Source organism: Petaurus breviceps, unplaced genomic scaffold, assembly GCF_028583685.1.
Source record: "Petaurus breviceps papuanus isolate PSGF00001 unplaced genomic scaffold, PetGlider_PUasm1.0 90779, whole genome shotgun sequence".
Taxonomy (NCBI): Eukaryota; Metazoa; Chordata; class Mammalia; order Diprotodontia; family Petauridae; genus Petaurus; species Petaurus breviceps.
Genome location: NW_027187344.1, coordinates 9,085,189 through 9,105,361, shown reverse-complemented (window position 1 = coordinate 9,105,361; position 20,173 = coordinate 9,085,189). Strand labels below are relative to the sequence as shown.

The following is a 20,173-nucleotide window of genomic DNA, read 5'->3' as shown; positions in this document are numbered from 1 at the left end:
GGGGGGGGGTGAGGAAGAGAGTTATGAAGCATTCTCCCCTTAACCTTCTGCATCAGTTCCCCACTTCCAGAGGAATTTGCAGATGGGATGGAAAGGAAAAAACACACCCCCATCCACCCACCACTACTATCCATTGCAGTCTTCTAACTAGAAGAAAACACATTCTCTGACACTTGTTGATAGAAGAAGTTCTTAACTTTCCCAACCACTGTTAGCTCTAAGAAACTGGCAGAAGTGTGTGTGTGTGTGTGTGTGTGTGTGTGTGTGTGTGTGTGTGTTAGAGAGTGAGAGAGTGTGTGTGCGTGTGTGTGTTGGGGGCGGTGAGGGAAGAAAAACAATTACTGTTTTCCTCCTTCAATACCCCCAACTCCCAAAGCTTTTTTATGCCTTTGGGTTTTTACTCCCCTATTTTGACCCCACGCCCACCCCAACCCCCACTGCCCCTCCACTGGCTGGAGAAGGGGAGAGGACTAGAGGGAGGAGGAGAAGGAGGAGGAGGAGGAGGAGGAGGAGGAGGAAAGGAAGGAGGGAGAGACGAAGTAAAGAGGTTCCCTTCAAGAAGGGGCGTGTGGAGAGAGGAGATTGTGTTTTTTAACAAGTTCAGGAAGAAAGCGAAGGAGAAAGAGGAGGAAAGAGGGAGAAAAAGTTTGTTTTCTCACAGTCAGCACGAGGCGGAACAAGAGTTAGAAAAAGTGAGAGGGGTGCAAGGAGGGGCAGGGTTGGGGGCGAGGTTTTTAAAAAGTATATTTCGTAGAGAGACTCCGGGTGGCCGGAGCTCCGTCGCCGCGCGGCTCGGAGGTTCGCCCGCCCGCCGGGGGCATGGATAGCCCCAGCGCCCCGGCCGCTGCCCCCGCCGCCACCTCCGGCTCCTTCAGCATGGACAAGGCGTTCGGGCCGCAGCAGCCCCTGGGCAGCCGCCTCCTGGAGCCGGGGGACTGCGCCCAGGCCAGGAAGAACTTCAGCGTCAGCCACCTCCTGGACCTGGAGGAGGTAGCGGCCGCAGGCAGGAACGGAGGTCGCGAGCCCCGGGCCGAGCCCCGGGACGGCAGCCGGGGGCTGCAGGAGCAGTCCGGGGGGAGCAGCGGCAGCGAGGCGGCGCCCCAGGACAGTAAGTGACCCTGGGACTTGATGGGAGGAAGAGGGTCGGGAGCCGCAGAAGAGAGGGGGATCCTCCACCCACTGCTCCGCCACGCAAATGAGCTCATTAGGAAACCCCTCATCCTGGGTAGAGGCTGAGGGCGGCAGCTCTCTAATGAGGACCAAGGATGTCTAATGGGAAACACTTAATTCTAATGCGTACTAGAAGGCTGAGGATGCCTCCAGCCCGGAGTAGCTTTCAGCCCCGTATCCTCCAACCCCATCCCCGCCATCCCTTGCCAGTAGGGGTCCCGGGATGGGTCGAAAAGGGACCCCAACAGTCATTCAACTAAGAGCAAGTGTCCTGCCTGATGGACACCCCTCACTTTGTTCACTTTGCCCCCTCCCTAAACCTGTGCTGGTGCGATGCCAAGGCCTCAGTAGGGAGTTGGAGAGGGATGTCAGAGGATTAGTGGGTGCTAGAGATGAAAAAGCAGCGAAAGCAACACCCTGGTGAGCAGAATGAGACAGTCCATGGAAGGGACTTTGCAGATCTAGGCGGAGAGGGTTTTTTGGTGTTGTTGTTTCACATGAAACTTTCTAGACAAGACTGGGGGAGGCCGAGGGAGTGTTGGCATGAGGGGAATCTTAAGTGGGAAAAGCGCTAGACTCTGAGTCTGGAGACCTGGGTTCTGACTCTGGCTCTGAAACTTAGCTGTGTGATCCTGGGCAAGTCCCTTTGCCCTCTCTGATCCCCAGTTTCTTCTATAAAATGGGGGTACTAATACACTATCTACTTTGTAGGGTTCTTTTTAAGGAAAATATCTTGTGGACCAATAAAATAAAGGCATTGGACTAGGTGATCGCTAAGGTCCTTTCTAATGCTAAAAGTTTATGATCTTAAAGCACTATATACATGTGGATTGTTGTTATTACTGCTTCTCAAAGGAGGGTGGGGATTATTGACTACCTCGTGAATTGCTGGTTAGAGCCAAGGGCTAGCTTCTTCCCCCTCCCCCTCCAACTTTCACCTAAATGATGGGCTTGTTTGTGTGTTGAGATAGGAAACTATTGTGCTTGAGTGAAGAGTTTAGATCTAATCTTAATTGTTTTTCTGAAATATGGGAAAGTAAATTTCTAGCTATAAGGACTGGGTAGCTGTTGGGATAACACAGGAGATTGCACTCCTGGACCTGGAATCAAGAAAACCTGAATTCCAGTCCTGCCACAGGTGCTTACTAGTAGTGTGATCCTGGGTAATTCATCCTTTCAGTCTCAGTTTTCCCATCTGTAAAATGGAGTAATAATAGCATCTATTTCGTATGGTTATTGTGAGGGTCAAATGAGAAAACAAGTGCAAGATGCTTTGCAAAACTTAATACAATATATAAATACTAGGTGTTTGCATTTAGGGACCAGGCACTAAGACTCCCTTACTCCCAGGGTCCAGAATACTTTTACACATTCCCATGTCCTGGGAAGTCATCTTTCTCTTGAAGCTTAGATTTAGTAGAGAGAGAATCCAAATTCCTAAAATATTCATAAAAGACCCCAATCCCTTTCAGATTTGGATTCCAAGTTGTTTCCAGGACACCTATTCTGCGGTTTTAAAAAAGGGGAGAAGGCCTGATCTAAAGGTATATCAGCACTTCCTCAAGTTGTAAGGGAAATTAAAAGAGACTTGGGAGAAACATAGCTAACGGGAGACCTTGTAAACACCCTGAAGGTGTGGGTTTCTCTGTCTGTGCAGGAACTTTCTTAGTAAGGGAGTACTCACTCCTTATTACTTTCTCATGCGGCCACTCAGTGACTACCCCCTCGGTGAATGTAGGAGAGAAGTCACTCAGTCCCCTCTCCTATCATTAGCCTCTCCATGTTAGGGCTATATTCATATTTCACGGCATCATTCCTGCCAGGAAATTAGGACAGCACAGCATCTGTAAAATGACTAATACGTTCCCCAGTCTGAGTGAAGCCACAACTTTCTTCTTCCAGCATCAGACTCCCAGGAGCTTTAGGGGTTTCATGTTGGGTGATGGTTTGGCTTTTTTTCCCTTTTCTTTCTGTTTCTTTTCTTTTCTTTGTTTTGTTTTTAGACAGACATGACCACAGAAAACTGATGCTTAACCTGCATGTAAGGTCAAGCCGGAAGTGGAGATCAAAAAGTGCCTCTGTAATTAATGGCAAAGCTGTGGCCATGCCTAATCTCTCTTCGAAGAGAAAGAGCCCCATTTGGCCAAGTCTTCCTCCCTCCAGAGCGCTTTTGGCAGCCGGGTTTGTTATTCCTAATGAATCAAAGGTGAAGCAAACTGTCTCTTTTACCCGGGCTGTCTCTCTCCAGTCAGAGGAAACAACTAGAGAAGTGACTTTCCATAGAGAGGAGGAGAGGCCCCTTTTTTCTCTCCAAGAGGGAGTTTAGGGAGCCAGGTTCTGGAGAGTTTCAATTTAATCAAATTGTCTTTCTGGGATGATGGGGAGTAAGTCCCAATTGGGGCCAGGCAAAAAAGTGCTAGCTACCCTACTAGGTTAAGAACCTCTTCTCTAGGACTATGATCCTGTAAAAACCCAGAAATTCCATTGTATTGAAAATGTTCAGAAAAAATAACAACAACAAGAAAATATAATTAATGTTAATATAGCACCTACTATGTGCCCTGACATAAGCCTGTACTGCACTTAGCACTTTACATATATTATCTCAAAGAACAAGCTAACCTCTGGACATGCTAATCACTAGTACTGGGAGAAAGCAGAGAGGAGTTGATTAAACTAGAAAATTTGAATGAAGACATAATCTCCATTAAGGTGTCTTAAAAATTCATGAAGTGCTATGAACATAGTAGGCATGGGTGTCATCATTAATTTATTTGACAAACATTTTTAAGTGCCACCAATGAAAGACAGGTGTGCCAGGTGCTGGGAACAGCATCATTTTCCTATGACTTTACTAGATCTACTAGTGAAATAGGGGAAGTATGGGAGGGGATGGAAAAGGATGAAGGACCCAAGAAGGCATGGAGAGAAAAGTGATTTGGGAAGAAAACTATTCTATTCTTAGAAAGTCATGGCCAAAAAGACTCCTTGACTGGGGGAAAAAAAAAAGGTGGTCTCCATTAGCACAGTCATGGTCCCAGCATGGTAAGAGACAGAAGAAGCCACTCCTGGCTCAATATTTTCCAGGAGACAAGTGAAAGCATCATTACACTAGCCAAGCTAAGAGACTGAAGGTTAGGAGAAAGGCCCTGAAAGCCATTGACTCTCCATGGAATTCAAGGTTTCTGGGCATCTGGGTTCCATGTGTACCAGCCCAACCAGTTCTCAGGGAGCTCAGCAGCAAAAGTTCCCTGTGCAAATCACATGGGTGGCATCCCCCCAGCAAAGCAAAAATGCTTATTCCACTTGTCATGTCTTAAATTAGAAGACATTTTTTGAGAATAAAAGAGGACTACAGGTCCAAGAATAGCTTGCCTTCTTCACTTCTCTGCCTCAGTTTCCTTATCTGTAAAATAAGGGAGGTTGAACTAGATGGTCTCTGAGGACTTTTCAAACTCTGGACCAGAGCTCAGAAAACTAGTCTGCAAGCCAAATCTGGCCCACCACTGGTTTTTGTACAGCCCACAGGCTAAGAATGGTTTTTTTTTAATTTTTAAATAAAATTTTATTGTTCTTAAAACATGAAAACCACTCTAACTCACAGGATATACAAAAACCTCAGCCATAGTCTGCTGAGCCTTGCTCTAGACCAGGGGTTCCTAACCTTTTTTTTGGTCATGGATGCTATTGGCATTCTGGTAAAGCCTATAGACCCCTTCTCAGAATAATGTTCTTAAATGCAGGAAAGAAAATACCAAGGATTACAAAGGAAAACAATGATCTTGAAATAGTTATAAAATTATTTTTTAAAAACAGGTTCACAGACGCCTGGTTAAGAACCTCTTCTTTAGGGCTATGATCCTGTAATCCCTGCCTCAAAATATGGGGGGGAAGGGGGCAGTCATTTCTTTCTGTGATTTTAACTTCCTTTTCAATTCCAGGCTAAGTGTACCATTGACCACTGCTCCCCCTTTTCGGAGACCATTATCTATGACCTGGCAGGTCTTGAATAATATTCAGGATAATATTAAGTTGCCCAGGCAGGCACCAGGCAGATCTCCAAAGATTCGGTTTTCAGCCAGCTTTGGCCACATGTTCTAACTTCCTTCTGGCCCCTTGGCCTTGGAAATGCTCTGCCTACTCCCAAAGGAGTCCAACATGTTTGTAAGTTAGTTTCCCTGAAGCATCAGGGAGCTATTTTCTAGATCTGGAGAAAAAGAGATGTGTGCCCCCTTAAAAAAAAAGTGGGGGCGGTGGATGGAGGAAGAGAGAATAGGACATGCTAAAAAAGTGAAGAAATGAATGTCTTTTCAAGAGAGCAAGCTGAATCTCCACAGAGAGAGACAGAGACAGAGAGACAGAGAGTGTTTCTGAAAGGCCAAGGCAGACACAGCTTTTCTCTGGCGGATGGTTCTCCCATACATCAGGCACCCCCACCCCTTTCACAGAGATAGCAGGGAAAGGCAGCGGCTTCTTCAGTAAGTCAGAGTGAGCCAGGGGCTCGGATTCCTCCCAAATCAAACTCTGAGGTCTGAGCTGGGGCGTTAAGATATGCCAAGCACGTTGAGAAAATAAACCCTTGGGTTGCTGCCTTTGCAATGAGTTACAACAAAAGAGACCACATTAATAACTGGGTTTTTCTTTAAATGATTCCCTCCTGTAGGCAGGGCAGAAACTAGTAACATGGATGCTACAAAAATAAAGTCGAGTGGAAGGTTAAAACTTTTTGGCTAAAACGGAATTTCCTCTTGCCATTTTTCAATTCCCTGTTGCCTATGGTAAAAAAAAAAAAAAAACTCTAGGACTAAAAAATTGTTCTTTTCACTAGGGTTGTCAGAGATTTGGGAGGGAGAAAAAAACAACCACCAAACTTCTACCCATTTTCTATTAACTCAGAATGTGGTCTTACTTGGTGATTGAAAGAAATGAGAAAGAATGAAAATCAGAGGAGCCCCTAGACAATGTGAGACTGGCATTTTGACCACGGTTATCATCTTACAAGTTAGGGGTTTCAATCCAATTTCTTAAAAAGTGAAAGGAACTGACAATGAGGAAAAGTCTGACTTATGGATTGTGTCCTAGCCCTAGAGGAGGGAAAGAAAACCTGAAATACCTTTTTGTCTTCTCAATGGATGTTCACATGTGGCCACTTATTGCCAGAGAACTGCCAAAATAACTTTCATTTTAAATTTGACTCCCCCCTTATTTTGACTTGGCTTGGCACAGAGGGCAAAATCTGTCCTGCATCTGCTGTAGGCTACCAGCTCCAAGGGTAGGAGAAGTAAGAATTTGGAGAGAAGGTAAAAGGGGTAATTGATCAAGAGACAAAATATCTACTGATCTGGAACAATTTTTAAAATTCAATTTAATGCTTTAAACTTAACATTTAATGCTTTTAAAAATATTTTACTTCACACTTATTTCTTGTTGTAATAAATAAAAATAATTAAGAAAAAAGCTCGATCCCATGAGGGTTTCTGATAGTGTACACAACACTGTACTCTAATGTTCTCCCATTTCTCTGCTATGAGAAGGCAGGTATGTTTCATTGCCCATTTTCTAGCACCATCATTGGCTTTTCAGTTACTTAAAGTATGGCTTCCTTTTAACCTACCCTTTTAGTACATATCCAAGCCTCTAATTTCACAATCCCTGTAGTACAAAAGACCATGTACCCTTACCAGAAAATATGAAAATAAAGTTAGTGTTGTCAAAGGCTGGATTTTTTTAAAGACCTAGTATAGGCTAGATATTCTTAACCCTTCTGTTGACACACATCCTCAGTGTTTGAGTACTTAGAAAACTAGAAGCCTGATATATGTGTATTTGAGATTTCTTCCCAATGGAACTCAAGGGATTTGAAGCATAAATACCACCATCACCACCACCACCCCCAATATTGCCAGAATAGCAGTGGGCAACTGACCCATACAGGGCAACTCTATACAAACTTGCTGGGATAAATAGGCAGCAATGCCATTGTTTCAGCATCTGCCTTTTGGTGGCTCACTCAGCCTCATGTTTTCAGATGGCTTCTGTGTAATGCTAATTCATTAGCTGGAAGGGTGTTTTCTATTTTATTTTTTTTAATATATTGCAGCTTACATACAGCATCTGGTTTTCAATGAGATCTTGCCTCCCTACACAATTTAACACTTGAGTGAAGCTAACAAGCACTCCATAGAACCTGGGAGTCATAGTGCTTGGTGCTCAGCTTGGGCCATAGACACCATCCCAGGAAATCATTTGGGTCAGCTGCCTCAGGGGATTAACTAAACCCAAGAAAATCATTGTGTTGTAATTATTAGGAACTCAACTATCTGAATGTATTTTTGTACCCTTTGGTCCATGCTTCCTTGACACAGGCCGAATATATATGACAGAGAGGAACTCTGCAAGGGGATTGATGCCTGGTCTAGAGAGTTGAGAAATGATATTAAGTAAAGGGGGAGTGTGTGTGTGTGTGTGTGTGTGTGTATATATATATATGTTTGAAGTGGGATGGAGAGAGGAGGAGTTTTGCCTGGGAGTTTGAATGACTGGATTTACAAATGCTAACTACACTGGGGGTTAAAAAAATTGATTTTATTCTGATGTGAACAATTTAATGCTTAACCAAGTGGCCCAAGATGATTGAGCTGATTTCCCAGCAGATTCCATTCTTGACTGCCTTTTTTAAAAAATGAGCTGGTTTTGAATGGAGCAAGACAGTGAATATTTACTGAGTACCTACTGTGTATCCAGTCAGTCCTGTGTCAGCCATCGTGTGGCATTGTAAAAGGGATTCTACTGAATATAGAAACAGTTACTGGAGTTTCTTGGTGGTTCTCAGTCACAGAAATAGGGAAAACATAGCAGGCTTGCCTTACATAAGGATGGGAACTCCTTGAAGGTTTTCTTTTTTGTCTTTGTTACTCCCGATGCTAGCATGATGACTTTGTATGTGGTAAGTGCTTAAATATTGTTGACTTGAATTGAGTAGATGAGACTTCTACTGTTGAAACTGAAGGGCAATACAAGAAAGACAATGTATCGCCAAGAGATGCATCGTAACATAGAGACTAGATGTTTCATGGATTTTGGGAATAGAAAGACCTCAGGTTAAACAGTGAGAGAAAGCTTTAGGATGTGACTCTTGAGAATGAGAGTTAAAAGTGAAAAATTTGGCTTAGGGAGAAAATGGAGTCAAAGGTGGAATCAGGAATAAGCATGTTTGGAGAAGGATGAGAACCTGGGACAGTAAAGAGACTGTTCTAGAGTAGAGGGTTAGTTTAAGGAATTAGAGCCCTAAAAATAGGAAGAATGGTACTTATTTATGGAGGACTTTGAATAGTCGATTCATAAGAGATTTGGACTTGCTCTGATGGGCCATTAGGAGGAGCCCATTCCAGAGGGAGGGAGATAGACTAGTTCTAAAGGTTGCACTAATCAGCCCACATTTGGAGGACACTGTCTAGAGGTGCTCATTTTAGAAGGAATGCTGAAAAGCCAAGGAACACCTTTAGAGAAGGGCAACTAGAATGAGTAGATTTGAAACCATGTCATTCAAGGATCAGTTGAAGAAGCAAGGGATGTTTAGCCTGGAGAAGATGATGGACTTGAGTGGGTCATGATACTAGACTTCATGTATTTGAAGGGATGACGGGTAGAAGGATAAGACTTATTCAGCTTGACCTTTTGACAGAAGAAAAGGGCCAATGACTGGAACTGAGTTCCCTGCCCTTAGAGGCCTTCAAGAAGAGGCTGGATGACCACTTGTTAGGGATGTTAGAGAGAGGATTAGGCTGGACTAGATAGATTACCAGCAAGAACTAGGAAAGGGCTCCAACATGATAGAATGGAAAGGTAGGCAAGTATCTTTCCATTCTATCATGGTTAGAGTGTTAGATTTGGAGTCAGGAAGGCCTGAGTTCAAATCCAGTACTTGCTAACTGGGTGATCCTGGGCAAGTCACTTAACTGCTTTCTACCTCAGTTTCCTCATCTGCAAAATGGGCCTAGTAATAGCACCTACCAACACTTTGCAAAACTTAGAATGATATATAAATTCTGGGTATGCTGGCTCTGGAGGATCTGGGTTTAAAATCAAGCTCTGCCCCCTCACTACCTGTGTGACCTTGGGCTAGTCATTGGAACTGTCTGGATCTCAGTTTCTTCACCTATAAAATGAGGGGATTAGACTCAATGACCTCTAAGTTCTCATCTGTGTCTAAATCAGTCTATCATCATTTTTATCTTTGGATGCCTAGTGCCTGGCACATAGTCTGCATTTAATAAATGCTTGTAGATTGACTGATCTCTTCCTTTCCATTCCCATCATCCACAGATTGTCATATTCCTCCTGAGTAGAAAGGAGTTAGGGCCAAGCAAGTTCCCTTTACTTATAATCTTGGTAGGTGATGAGATCAGAGTCATACTAAAGCTGAGGGGATGACTTTTCCTCCACCCTGGTCCCCTTGTTCCACCTCATGCACAACTAATGTAATTCTAGGTTGGGGACTGCAAGTGGGAAACAGTATAACAATAGTCAAGAAGAAAACAAGATCTTCAGGCCCAGGCCCTGCACTGAACACCCTGGATAACCTTGGGCAAGTTGCTTCATCCCATGTGTCTAGGTTTTTGAAGCTGTAAATTAGGGAACCTGAACTAAATACTCTGCATAATCCCTTTCAGCCCGAATATTTTATGATTCCATTCTGTCCTTGTCACTTCTTGTCTTCTGCTTGTATACAATTTAAGTTCCCCCTGATCACACAACTACACACACACACACACACACCCTTTTAGTATGTAAACTCCTTGAGAGTAAGGATTTTCATTCTTTGTATCCCCAGTGCCCAACACAATACTTGATACATAGTAGACACTCAATCACTGCTTGTTAGTTGGCTGATTGGTTGGAATTATACTAGATTCTCTCAAGAAGAAAATTACCCAGACATCTTCCCACTCCCTCCCCCGTCGTTCTTGGAGTTGAAGATACAGAATACCAGAATCTCTGAGCTGAAACAGCCCACAGAGGACATCTAATCTAACCCTTATCTTACTAAGAATTCCTTCTTGGGGGATCAACACACGGATAAACTTAGAGAAAACACCCAGAGAACAATGATAGGACAAATACTAATAATAAGTAGATGAGATTACTTATTTGTATTAGGTAGGGGCCAAGGGTTAAGTGCCTTTTGTGAGGTGGTGAGTAGGGGAGGGCTGGGGGAGTTTCCTGTTTAGACAATGTGGTTGGAGTCATCTACTTCTCTTTTGGTGAAGGCCTTGTGGGAGGAGGTAGGAGAGAAAGGGGAGGAGGGAGGGTTTGATAAGCTAAGGAAAGGAAAATGTGACATGGGGATATGACTTGTAAGCCCAGCAATCTCAGTGGAAAAGGGATCAAAGAACCCCATGTAGAAGTCACAGGGGAATGGAAGTTGGTCTCATAAAGAATAGAGGATTGGACTGAAAACAGAAAGGACACAGACTAATTCATAGGCATATCCCTTAGTTAAGAGTTTTGAGGGCAGGATGGGTCAGGGCTGGCTTTGGCTTGATCCAGAGGCCACTGACTATAAAAATTGCTGCAGGGAAAAATCTCTATCTGATTGATATTGGTTCATTAGAATTTCAACCAGTGCTTCATTCCTCTAATCTAGGAAGTAAAACTTGAAGAGCTTTTTGTGAATTCATCTCCTGGTCTGGATGTCAGGTTTAATTCTTCATGGGATACGCATGATGCCATGCGGCATACTGTCTTTTTGCCGTCGCCTTCTCTAAACTGTTTCTTTCCCTCTCCACACATCTGAGAAACCTTCAGCTCCCACCCCAAGGCAGAGGGGCCATTGTGTGGCAGGGCATAGTCCACACAGGGACTTTTACGGGTAATGGTATCTTTTATTGGTATCCTAAAATGAAACAGGCCCAGGACGTTTTTATTCCAACTCCTCTTTATTGCCAGCTCTCTCTGTTCCCAGCTGTACATGGGATGGGCAGCTGGAACTTTCCTGGTCTGCGCCAACAAGTTTATTGTCAGCATTAAAAAAAATTATATATGTACAGTCACCACCCCCACTCCCATCCCCACATGTATATATGTATGTATACACATACACATACATATATATTTCAGTTGCCAAACCCCCTTTAAGAAAGACTGAGGACTGGGCTCTAAACTGCCTTGATAAGAAAGAGTGAAAGGGAATAAGAGAGATATTGAGTAGAGGAAAGGTAACTGACGTTTCCTAGACACAGGACAGAGAGAACATGTAACCGAAGAGGCAAGGTATGGAATGACTTTCAAAGAAGGAGCAAACCCATGAGGTAGACCTATTTCCTCATTATGAGAAAAAGTATCATGTTCTAGAATCAGAAGATCTGGGTTCAAGTCCCAGCCCTGGCAGTTACTAGTTCTGTATAGCTCTCTGGGTTTCAATTTCATCTGTAAAATAGGAATAATGATATTTGAACCCCCTACCTTACAGGATTATTATAAGGAAAACATATTGTAAACCATAAAGCAGTATTAGAAGTATGAGTCGATTATGCCAAGACTTAAACATCATAGCTCTCCCTCCTTTCCTTTGTGTGGTCATTTACCTCAATTTGCCCATCTAGAAAATGGAGACTTTGCTGGTTTCTGCTACTACTCAGGGATATGTAAGATATCAAATAAATTGATGTTAGTGAAGAACATGGATGTTTTTTGGGTGAGAGTGACCTAGATGGCTAGATTAAATATGGAATAATGGGGGTCAGCCAACACTGTGGATGGGCCTCTGAATTTCCAGGATCTAAATTTTTCCAGGACGTCTTAGTGTCTGGGATAATGATGAGAAAATAGACCAGGTCACTGGAAAGTGTAACTAAGTCACCAAAGAACAGTAACCTAAGTGGTTGTGAGTAAAGGAAGAAAGAATGTGAGATGGAGAAGACTTATCCTGTTAACCCCTACTGTGTCCTGATTTCTCTAGCTTTCAGCTGAGGCTCACCGTAGGAATTGGGCTTCATTGTTAAGCTGGGCACGTGTGTCCCTTTGTACCATCGGGATAGGACTTTGCATTTAGCATACAGACTATTTCCATCTCTGTTACTTACTCCTCCTCCCCACAAGGGAAGGACCAACTGACCTTCCTCTCAGACTGCTCTCTCTCTCTCTTCTCTAGCCTTGGCATCAAGTCCCCACCCTCAGAGGACAAACAACAGGGGACACAGCTTTTCCCATCACATCCCATGAACTGGCTGGCTTGCCATCCTCAACAATTCTCCTCGTAACTGCTGACCAAGAATTCCATTTCTGTGTTTCTTTCTCCTTTCCCTTCCTGCCTCTCTTGTGCTTGCTCAGACATTTATGCACCATAGATGGAGTTATTAAAAATGACATTTAACCAGAGCTAAAATTACAATGCAAATGGTTGCAAACATCAAAATCAAAGCCGGACCCGCCAAGCACAATTGGCAGAGACGCTCTCTCCACCAGGGCTGTGCAATAGCCTCTCATATAAAACCTTCTGTAGAACGCTGAGGTCTTGAAAGCTAGTGCACCTCCTTTCATTAGACTAACAAATAACGTGTAACAGAAAACATCTGTTAACAACAGCCCTTAATGTTCTCAAGATGATAAAGCAGAAGGGTAATTTTAGCCAGCAGGCCGTGGTCTGATGCCATTTCGGGCTGCAGTTACTCTTGGCATCCCCACAGGAGGTTGAGAGCCCCTTGGGAAAAGCCTGCCCTCCCCAGGGAAACTGATTCCATAGGTATCCCAGGTTACCCTAGAGTATTGGCCCTCTATGCAACATGTGGGCAGGCTTCTTTCCCAACTCATTCATTCAACAAAAATCTATTAACAGCCTACTATGTATATACCATGCACTGGGCTAGGTACTGAAGAGAAGGCAGAGAAATGTAAAATGTCATTGTTATTCCTCCCTTCCCTCCCTCTAAGGAGCTTTTAACCTCATAGCAGAGATAAGACATGTACACAAACAAAGGAGAGTGGGCACCAGCGGACTTTTAGAAAGCAGCTTCTTCTAGGTCAGGTCAGGGTCACCCTAAAGTGTGACGTTAATATATGCTCCTCAAATCACTGAAAGCCAACAACAACCAAAAGATATCCATTCAAAAGAGAAGGGCATTTGAGGCATTTTTATTATTTTTTTAAATGGACTTGATTTTAATTTTTCACTCACAAGCACTCCCAAATAATAGAAACCCAAGAAACGTAAAGTAGTACAATTATTAAAAAAGAAAGAAAGAAAGCATCCCCAACTAACTTTATGGGCAGTGAGGCTCTATCTCAGAAGCCACAGGGGACCTCGAGTGCAGATGTTCTCACAGGCCAGACCCCTCCCATTTTATACTCGAACCCTCATGAAAGAGATTCCTCATACAGACATATAGCAAAAAGGCCTGGGACTGGGGGAAATGTTTCTCAAGGGCAGATAGAACAAAAGAGGCCCCAAAATACTGGCAGAAAAGGCCTGTGGCTCCCGCAATTCTAGGTTCCAGAATCCTAGGGAATCTGAGTCATACCTCTCCATCTTGACTGAGCGTTATTAGGCCCTAGGATGGAATTTATGTGACTCTTAATCTCAGGTAGGGGCAAAGAATCACTGCAGTGTGATAGAGTCAGGAAGAAAGACAAATTTGTCATTTTGTCCAGCTGTCTGGAAGAATATTTCCTCATCTGATGAAACCGCACACATGCAAATTCCTCTCTACCTCTACAGCATCAGATTCCAGCCTAGGGTCTGACTGGTCTGGTGTCTGCCCTGCTGCTGAACCCCCAGTTTAAACACCCAGTGGTTCTCAGGCTACAGATAGAGCAGTCAGTGCCTTGACTATGTGCCCTTCCCAGCTCTTCCTTGGCCTGCATGTGGAAAAGCTTGCCTGCCATCTCCTAGAGCCATGAGGATCCCCAGCCTTACCTCTTTGCTCACCTAGAAACCTGAGCATCTCAGGCATCAGGCCCATGCCATCCAAATCTTTGTCTTTCCAGGTTCTGAGATTGTGTGTGTGTGTGTGTGTGTGTGTGTGTGTGTGTGTGTGTGTGTTTAAATCAATGTACCTGTGAGACCCAGTTGAAAAAGATGGGCCCTAGATCTTTTATTCTAGGGGGAAGAATGGCGGGGTGGGGGGGTAGCAGGAGAAGGCAAAACCTTCAGGAATATAATATTTCTAAGAGACATAATGTTTTCATTTGAGAGACCAGAGCGTCTCCCTGCAGAGCTCTGAGCCCAGCCTCCATGGCCCTCGGCTAGGGCATCAGAACCTGAAAGGGAAATTGCAAGAGACAAGAAGTAAAAACGGACCGATCCAGTTTCACTGAGAAGGAAAAAGAAGAGAAAAAAGATCTAACCAACAGCAGAAAACATATTCACTGTTTAAAGAAAACGATTTCTGTTTCAATTCATCCAAGTACATTAGGGACAGCAGAGCTAATGGAGGAGGGGGAAGGATTTTTTAAAACTCGGATCCTTAAAGAAAGGCCTTTAGAGTCATGAACACAACTGTGATGGAAGAGCAGTTCTCTGCCTCTTCTGTTCAGGGTTGGGTTTCTAAAGCATGCCACTGGGCAAACTCCTAGGAACTCCCATGAATACAACTAGAGCAGGAGAGGCTGTGTTCTTTTTTTTTTTAACCAGCTGTGGGGCAGCTCTTATTGTAGCATGGACCATGTTATTTTATTTTGATTTACATGTTGCTGTTTCAGAGGGCCACAGTCGCCTGTGACTGCTTCCTTGGCTGCTCTAGCCTCCTAGAGAGGAAAGTTGTAAATTCCTGACCAGCTGTTACCTGGGCTCTTGGATTGAGGGCATGTCTACACCACCGGAATTCTTTGTGCTTTAAAACTGACCCACTCTGGAGCCAAAATCATATTGGAGCCTCATTAAAAGGGCCACAGTCTAACTCAAGCACATGGCAGAAGGCCAAGTTGGTTCACTTCACCAGCAGTCCAACTAATTCACCTAATTATTTTTCCCCAATAAGCACAGTATATTCAGAGTCCTACAAAACTAAGAACAGGTGTTCCTGCCCCCACAAGTGGCCCCCCACACTTTATCCGTTCAGTTCATTTAGTGGACACCTCATGAGATCCTCCATGAGCCCCTTTCTCTCTCTCTACCAGTCTCTCTGTCTCTCTCCTTTTTCAGTCTGCCTCTCTTTTAAAGTAACAGATATATTAACATGCCCAATGTAAATGGAAGAAGCCATTTAGTTCAAGGATCAGATCATTGGACTAAGAGCCAGGAGATGAGTTTTCTTAATCCAGTTCTTCTTTCTTGTTGGCCTTGACCCATCAGTTTCTCTGTCTGTGAATAGCTATCCAGTCTGGAAAGTTTGGGGGAGAAAGAGGAAAAAACAATCTCTACCAAGCATAGATTTAGAGGTGGAAGTGGCTTAAGAGGTTATCTACTCTCACCCCCTCATTTAATAACAGAGGAAACTGAGGTCCAGGGAATTGAAATTATTTACTACAGGTCAAACAAGTAGTAAGCATCACAGGCTGGTCATCTGAATCCAGAGCTCTGCCACTACATAATACCTAGAGGACCAAGACATCTAAAGGGGGAAAACCCTAAGGAGGAAACTCTTCTGTTCAATTAGTACCCCAGAGATTATGCTGCATACTTTCAGTGATTTCACACTTTACTTTACCATTCTCCCAGTACCAACTGGGAGATGGACAGGTTTCAATTTAAGACTATCTGTCCCATTTCACAGGTAAAGAAAATGAGACACAAAGAGATTTAGACAACGTCATTCAGAAAGCAGAATTAGAACTGGAATTCTGACAGGGTCCTCCTGACTCCCATGACTATAATCTGCCCCTCACCCAGGCAGAGTGGCCTCTCCTGGGTTTGTGCAATTGAGGGGTTAATACTTTGCTTTATTTTTAAAGGTGGGAGCAGAAGGAGAGGTGTAGAAAACAAGAAAAGTAGGGTAGCACAGTAGAATCAAATCCCACTGCCGGTGGTTATTATTTGTGTGATCTTAGGCAGGGTCACTTTTTCTTCATGGGCCTCAGTTGTCTTATCTCTAAAATGAAGGGGTTGGACTAGATGGTCTATGAGGTCCTTTCCAAGTCTAAATCTATAATTCTATGAGCATGTGCTTTGTCTACTTTGAATAATGGACTTTATGAAGGTAAGAGGGGAAAGTAGTCCTTTATGCCAACCGCTGGACCATATAAAGTTCCTTCTGAACGTATGGACCTTTGCTGGGACCTAAAACAATTATATTTCAACCTTTCTTTTTTTGTTGTTTTTTTATTCAAAAACATTTATTAGAAAATATTATATGCTACATAATTTGTTTAAGATAGTACTGTTTTTTAGTAGGCAGCACCCTAGCCATATGCTACAAACAACTTAACATAGACCCTGGGGCAGTCACTGTGATCTTGACAAGACATTCAAACAGTAGGCACAGTGATCATTTCAAAGAGTGTAAAGGGGCAACTCAGTAATTAGCAGAAAGGTACACAAATCCCTTATAATTCCAAAAATTAATGGTCACTATATATCTTTAGTTTCTAAAAATAATTTTCTTCAAAAGCTTGGGAATATTTCAATCTTTCTTAAAAAAAAAAAAGAATCACAGAATCTCCCAATGGAAAGAAGCCTCAGCCTGAGTACATGTACTTCCACTTAGAACTGAAGAGAAGTTTCTTCTACATGTATCCAACAAATGGGCAACCAGATTTTGTTTGAAGACTGCCCCCTCCTCCAGCAAAGGGAACTCACTTCCTCCTGAGGTTGCCAATTCCACTTTTGGACAGCTCTAATTGTTAGAAAGTTTTTCCTTATGTCTTGAATCTATGTTTGCCTCTTTGTAACTTCTATCCATTGTTCTAGTCATTCCTCTTCTTCCCCACCCATAACCAAGCAGAAGTGTCCTAATCTTTCTTCCATATGTTAATTCTTCAGATATTTGAAGACAGCTATCATACCCCCACCCCAGTCTTCTCCAGCCTAAACATCTTCAGGTTCTACAGCTCGGGGGTCCCTCATTGGCCTAGATCTCAAAGGTTCTCCATCATCCTGGTTGACTTCCTCTGGATGCGCTCCAGTTTTATCAATTTCCTAAAAGGAGGCACTATTCCTTGGGGCAAACACTTCAATTCTCAAGTATGGCAGCCGGATTTTATCCCAAATGGCACAAATTGCAAACATGTATAATTGCATGACAAATACCTTCTATAAAAAAACACAACACTGCTGTCTATTTATATACCACAGTGGTTGTTTGAGGTTAGCTAATTTAATTCAAAGATTAATTACCATGTCTTTTAGATCTCCAGATAAGGCAGCTCAGGAAGACTGAAAGAAATGGATCCTATTCCTGTGATTCCATGGTCAGAAATTATAGGCTGGGGGTTGTCTGTCCCCTTAAAGAAGCACTCACTGTTCTGGCAAATCTAGGAACACACATGCCCTCACAGTGGGACATGGGAAGAAACCACTCTATAGTGTCTCCAGTGAGTGTTTGCAATCAGGGAAACCATTTCAAAAATGATCTTGATGCAAAGATTGATAGAGGATCCCAGGCAGTTGGTATGACACACAGATGTATCCACTGTCTAATCAGGAGACCCAAGGTCAATTAAGAAGATCTGATGTTTAAGAGATAATCCTAAAAAAAAAAAAAAAGGCTTCATTGACAAAGCCAATCCTAGAATATATGAAGTTAAGTATTAAAGGCAGACTCAACAGGCACCAAACTTCAGTCAGTTCTTTTTTTCTCTTCTCTCTAAATATCAGTTTTCTTCTGTGGCATGCTAGGCAATGGTCCAGCTCTTTGCTCCTTGAACCCTCCTGCCCCTAAAAACAACAACAACAAAAGAATAACACCAGAACCAGAGAGAAAATTAAGTAATTAGGGCAGCTAGGTGGCACAGTGAATAAAGCACCAGCCTTGAAGTCAGAAGGACCTGAGTTCAAATCCAGCCTCAAACACTTAACACACTTACTAGCTGTGTGACTTTGGGCAAGTCACTTAACCCCAATTGCCCTGCAAAAAAAAATTGTTTTTAAATAAAGAAATAGATATAAAATAAATACAAAGTGCTATACCTGTCCTAGCCTGTACTAGGGTACTAGGAGCTACCAAGTTAAGAAAGGCTTCATTTTGAAGGGGTGAGGGGGCTTGAGTGGAACTTCAAAGGAAACTAAGGGTTCCAAGAATCAGGATAAGTGGGGACTGGTCTCCAGGCAGGTGGGACAGCCCATACAAAGGGAAATGGAGTGTTTCTTATGGGAAACAACAAGAAGATCCAATTGACTGAAGTGAAGACTACATAAAGAGAAATAGTACATGCTATAACTGGGAAGGTAGTTTGGGGCCAGGTTCTGAAGGTTCTAGGTCAGACAGAAAATGATGGTATCAACTCACTGGAGGCATTTGCTACATTACAGAATCTTAAAGTTGAGGGAATTTTCCGGGTCTAGTCATCCAACTTACTGCTCAATGGGTAATCCTACAGTGTTTCTATCATTTCAGGGCTGGTGGAAGACAGGAACAAACTGAGAAAAGACAATCCCATTCCTAATTGCTCCCTTCAGAGTACTCTGGTTAATGGGTTTCTAGGGATTCTAAGTAACTATATGATATTTCCTTCAAAATGGACAGTCTTGGGTAGTGTGGTCTCAGGGGGAAAGTCTCATAAGGGAAGGTCTCAGGTCAAAGATTTGATCCCAGGTTTTAAAGGTACACAGCTCAGGGGAATGTGGTTGGGATTCTGTAATATGAATAGAAAGTTTTGCATCTTCTCCCTTGAGAAGGGGAACATCAGGAACAAACACAGAGAGAAAGTTTTCCAGGCTCAGAGAAGGGCTGGGGCTTTGGTTATATTCATCTTTTATGGGAGTCTCAAACAAGAACCTTCCAGGAGATTGTCTTAATGATGGATGTGGGGGAAGGAGTTCCAAATTCCTAGTATTTCTTGAATTATTGAAGGGGGGGGGCATGGAGGGAGAATTTAAAATTTTAAATTTGACTGTCAATTTCAGTTTTTTACACCACAGTTATTTTCTGTGCACATGCACCCCTACTTGTAACAGAAAAATTTTAAAGCACTCTTTCTGTAGCAAAGAAAATCAGGTAAGTAAAATCTGCAACATTCCAGTCCTTCGAACCCCATCACCTCTCTAGGTTGGAAAGGCAAATCTGGAGCAAGATTGGTCGATGCATCCAATTCTTTAACCTAGGCATTGAATCCCTACCCCCGTGCCTGTGGTTTCCTACTCTAGTTTCCCAACCCCCCACTACAAGCTTTGTTGTCTTTCAGGGCTGGAGAAGCTGTGGTGTCCATACATCTAAAGAGATAGTTCGATAAATATTAGCTCTTTGCTGTTTTTTTAAAAATGGATTTTTTCAATTAACAGGCATTTATTTTCTTTCCCTTCTACCTCCTCCACACTCCTCCCATCCCCTCTAAAGAAAAAGGAAAAGAAAGAAAAAGAAAGTCCTGTAACAAATATGCATAGTCAAGGAAAAGAAATTTCCATAGCAGCCATGTCCAAAAATGTATGTTTCATTCTGCATCAACTTTCTGTCAAGAGGTGAATTGTGGGGGACAGTCATTATGTTGCTCAGAGTTCCTGAGTCATTCAAAGTTGTTTGTCTTTACAATATTGTTGTTATAATTATTATACTGGTTCTGCTCACTTCATCTAGGATCATTTCTTCCAAGTCTTCCCAGTTTTTTTCTGAAGCCATCCCTTTAGTCATTTATTTCAGCATAATAGTTTTCATTTCATTTATATATCTTAAGTTATTTAGCCATTCCCCAAATGATAGGCATCTTATTAGTTTCCAGTTCTCTGCCACTACAAAAAGAAGTGCTATGAATATTTTTGCCCACATCAGACCTTTTCCTCTTTCTTTGCATTCTTTGGGGTATGGACTTCATATTGCTATTGTTGGGTCAAAGGGTGTCTTAATATCTTTTTAACAAGGAATAAGGGAATGGCTTCAGAAAAAAACTGGGAAGACTTGGAAGAAATGATCCTAGA

At 42.9% G+C, this 20,173-nt stretch overlaps 2 protein-coding genes across 4 annotated transcripts in view; one reads left to right on the top strand and one right to left on the bottom strand.

The window, feature by feature from the left end:
- Positions 1-709: 709 nt before the first annotated feature.
- PRRX2 (paired related homeobox 2) overlaps positions 710-20,173 on the top strand; it is a 65,900-nt gene continuing 46,436 nt past the window's right edge. The window contains exon 1 of one of the 2 annotated variants that reach the window (XM_069069362.1): positions 710-1,108. In XM_069069362.1, the coding sequence (XP_068925463.1) occupies positions 820-1,108 (289 nt within the window). In that variant the 5' untranslated portion in view covers positions 710-819. The remainder of the gene's footprint in view (positions 1,109-20,173) is intronic. The other variant, XM_069069363.1, reaches the window with a different exon arrangement.
- The window catches only part of PTGES (prostaglandin E synthase), a 78,445-nt gene continuing 75,653 nt past the window's right edge, over positions 17,382-20,173 (bottom strand). Inside the window, exon 4 of one of the 2 annotated variants that reach the window (XM_069069365.1) lies at positions 17,382-17,980. In XM_069069365.1, coding sequence (XP_068925466.1) covers positions 17,910-17,980 — 71 coding nt within the window. In that variant the 3' untranslated portion in view covers positions 17,382-17,909. The remainder of the gene's footprint in view (positions 17,981-20,173) is intronic. The other variant, XM_069069366.1, reaches the window with a different exon arrangement.